Source organism: Aplysia californica, unplaced genomic scaffold (genome assembly GCF_000002075.1).
Source record: "Aplysia californica isolate F4 #8 unplaced genomic scaffold, AplCal3.0 scaffold00778, whole genome shotgun sequence".
In the NCBI taxonomy this organism is placed as follows: Eukaryota; Metazoa; Mollusca; class Gastropoda; order Aplysiida; family Aplysiidae; genus Aplysia; species Aplysia californica.
In genome coordinates, this window is record NW_004798048.1 from 94,734 (window position 1) to 98,970 (window position 4,237).

A 4,237-nucleotide genomic window follows, 5' to 3' on the forward strand; every position below is an offset into this window, starting at 1 on the left:
GTCGTGGTGGTCATACAGAAAGAGATATGTCATGTCGTGGTGGTCACACAGAAAGAGATATGTGTCATGTCGTGGTGGGCACACGGAGAAAGAGATATGTGTCATGTCGTGGTGGGCACACGGAGAAAGAGATATGTCATGTCGTGGTAGTCACGCAGAAAGAGATATGTGTGTGTCACATTACCCATTTGTTCAGGTTCTTTAAGTATGTTGCTCTGGGCTTTCCCCTCCCTCGTTAGCCTTCAATTTTGCCAGTGAGAGCAAGATGTTCAAGACCTTCATGTCTATTCAGGCGTCCCAATGAGGGAGGTCACACAGAAATACATGTATTATTTCCGGGGAAAGATCAGGGAAACGTAGCTTTTTTAAGAGCATCCGAGCAAAGGAATGAATGGAGAACCATGATCGCAGATGTCTGTCATAGATCTGGCACTGGATGTATGAATGAATGAATGAACTGTATGACATTTTTTTTTTTTTTTTTTTTTGGGGGGGGGGGGCAGTTTTTGCCAGAGTTTTAGGACACAAATAGGTCATTTAAGTGCCCAAGATTAAAGGTATTACTAGAAAGTAACATACAAAGACAAGAAGGACGAGAGATTAGACGATAAATGCTTGATAGGAAAGAAGGAGCAAATCGCACCAGAGCACCCGCCAACCACCCACTGGGACGAAACAGAATTACAGCACATGGAAAAGACAGAATCACAACACATGAAACAACTCATGAAAAAGACAGAATTACAACACATGAAAAAGACATGAAATAGACAGAATTACAACACATGAAAAAGACATGAAATAGACAGAATTACAACACATGAAATAGACAGAATTACAACACATGAAAAAGACATGAAATAGACAGAATTACAACACATGAAATAGACAGAATTACAACACATGAAAAAGACATGAAATAGACAGAATCACAACACATGAAAAAAGACTTTTAGTTTAGTAGAGGTTTTACGGCACTCACAACTGCATAAGGTTATATGAGCGCCAGAAGATTAGAGGTGTTACAAGAGAGTAACAAACATAAAAAAGAAGGAGGGGAGATAAGAACGATAGATGTTTGATAGGAAAGAAGAAGCAAACCACACCAGAGCACCCACCAACCACCCACTGAAAAAGACTGAATTACAACACAATAGAAACACCAAAAAGAAGCAGAGGGCAAAGACCACAGCAGAGCTTCCGTCAACGACCGTCCACCGCTCACACACACACACGCTGGTACACACACTGACCTTGAGCGACAGTTTGGCCTGCGGTCCCGTCAGCTGGGACACGTGTGCCACCAGTTGTTTCCCTTTGTAGACCAGGAACACTTGCTCATCGGCCGTGTCTGGCCCCGGTTTGTACATCCCGCGACTGTCCGAGCCTTCTGCTGGTGGGGAACAACGGTTACGGTGGTAAGTCTAGGTACCGATAAATCGCGACCTCAGTGCTTTCTTGTCCTATCACTATTCTTAGATAGTGAAGCGTGTTGACAAAATGAATTTCTTCTCGGATTCAAGCCTTAAGAAAATCACGCTTATAGGTGAAGTCTTTACAATATATGGGTATGAAATAATAAAAGACAGGTTATAGTTAAAGAATGTGGCATCAAAAGAAAATCTACAATTTTTACCCTAATGTCGATTTTTGGCTAATATCTTCATTTGTGGATTGCGAGAAGTAACTCATTTTGTCAGCTCGCCTCAGAATTTTGTTTTTAGTAAGGTTTTACGGTGCTCACAATTGCATAAGGTCATATAAACGCCTCTCCATTTTTAGTAACAATGAAAACCGTTCAGAACAAAAAAAGAGCTTAAGAAGAAGTCACATTTTCAGTGTTTAAAGAATGGATATACCGCCAGAAAGCACTGAGGTCGCGAAATGATAATAGATCTAGTTGGTCAGAGCAAAAAGTATGCTGGTGAGCATGGTGCGCTATAGAAATGCTGTTATTTTTGTTATTATTATTGTTATTACTATTCCCAAAATTTAGAAAAAAATTTTCAAATGCAGTTTCAAAATCTGCGGTATCTCTTGATTGTACTAAGGAAATATTTGGTTAAAATTCAAATTGTAAAAGTTGAAAAAAGCAAGATAAGATACATGACGTAGGCACAGTTTTTAAAAGAATGAACCCCCCCAGGGCAGTGCTACTGACTGAAGTTGTCTTTAGGCCATTCCCAAAGGGGGAATATTAACATGTTCTTAGGCACAGTAGAATTGTAAATGGGCTGATATATCAATGTCATGCTCATACTGTGCCGGAACAACATAGGGGGAACTGCTGCTTTTTCTTTCCTTATCCTTACTATCGTCATTTTTCCTCTACTTCTTTTGTATGTTTGTCTCTCTTGGAGACCCGCTAATTCCGGGGTGCCTTGACAGTTGAAGCAGACTTTGTGCTGTTGAGGCTAGAGAGGTGAGCAGTCAAAGTCTGACTCCTCCTATGGACTTCTCTGTTGATATCCACCCCTTGGCGCTCATATGACCTTACGCAGTTGCGAGTGCCGTAAAACTTTTCTAAAACTAACGAACAAAAAGAATGAAACTGTTTTCTGTCTCTCCTGAAAAATGTTGCTTTCTGGGCCGAGTACATTTGAAGAGATTACTAAAGACACATATATCTGAGGCTAGAGTGTGCTGCCCTTCCAAGTTTTTCAAAGCTAAATTATCTCTAAATGTACAGTTAAAAAGGTCTAAGACAGCCTCCCATTCGCGACCTCAGGGCTTTTTTGTCGTATCTCCATTTATAAAAAAAGTAAAAATGTGACTTCTTAAGTTCAGTCTTTGTTGTGAACAGTTTTCACTGATATTAAAAATGGAGATAGGACAAGAAAGCACTGAGGTCGCACATTGTTGGGGAGAAAAGAGGCTGTCTTAGACACTATCATAATTGTGTTTGTTTTAAAAAAAAGGCAAAGGAGGAAAGAGAAAGTGGCAATTAGTACAGGTGATCCTCATATATACAGGTGACCATTATAGCAGGTCTGACTGTATTCACAATTCACCACTACCAAACTGACTTGTGTAACAGACACTGATTAATTTGTGTCACGGCGCAGTGGAATCAGGCGCTCGTCATTTTTGGGGATAATAGCCGCCAATGTTTGGTAACTTCCATTGCCTGAGAGTCCTTGGAAACTGAAAATTTACATTTTTTGTGCCTTTAATTTATGTTTTCAAGTATAATCAACCACAAAAACATGTTTTTAAATGGACATAAAAAGTGTTGAGCCAAATAAAGAAAAGTAGAACGGCCAAAAAAATGCAGATTTCTTGGATTTCGTTATTTTTGACGAGCGCCTGATTTCAACACGGTGCCTCATATATCATAATATCCGACTTGCGTAACGACATCGACTAATCAGTCCTCAAGCTCTCACCTTGGCTGTTGTACTTGGTGTGGTTTGCCAGCTGTACCTCCACACCCCCCACGCAGACAGACAGACGCACGGCGGGCACCAGCGATGGGATGAAGGCTGAGTCCACACACGTACAGGCGGCCAGGGAGGCAGGGAGAACTGCCACGTCTCCACCGTGTTGCCTGATTGGCCGGGATTCGGAATGCAACGAAATTACAACAACTCAACGGAATTCAAAATACAACGAAGATACAACAATGCAATAGAATTCAGAATACAACGAAATTACAACTTACCAGAGTTCAAAATACACTGAAAATACTGAAATCACAACCACTGAACAGGACAAGATGCAGTGAAATGATAACTACTCAACTTGCAAAAATACAACGAAACGACAACCTCACAAATCAATTAATATATGACAAAATGACAACCCGGCTAAATACAACGAAATGTCAACAACTCAACTCAACAAATTCCTGCGAAACGAGAACTCAACAAATTCCTGTGAAATGAAAACTCAACAAAATACAATGAAATGAAAACTCAACAAAATACAATGAAATGAAAACTCAGCAAAATACAAGAAAATACCAAGCACTCAACCTATAAGTCTCGTATCACTACCGCACAGGAAAGAGATTTCATCACACTGTTACCTTTCTTCTTGAGTGGATGCCACACACTCAAAGATCTTCCTCTCTCCAGTAACACACATACCGATACACAACATACATTTATACACACACACACACATACTCACACACACACACACACATATACACATACTCACACACATACACACACACACACATACTCACACAGACACTCCCACACACATCCCCCCACACACACACCCATGTAACAGC

General features: G+C 40.5%; 1 protein-coding gene across 1 annotated transcript in view; it reads right to left on the bottom strand.

Moving 5' to 3' along the window:
* LOC101853736 (vacuolar protein sorting-associated protein 13B) overlaps positions 1-4,237 on the bottom strand; it is a gene marked incomplete in the record, with an annotated part of 129,782 nt that overhangs the window by 59,245 nt on the left and 66,300 nt on the right. Inside the window, 3 exon segments of the mRNA XM_035972650.1 lie at positions 1,254-1,393; positions 3,387-3,547; positions 4,226-4,237. Coding sequence (XP_035828543.1) covers positions 1,254-1,393; positions 3,387-3,547; positions 4,226-4,237 — 313 coding nt within the window.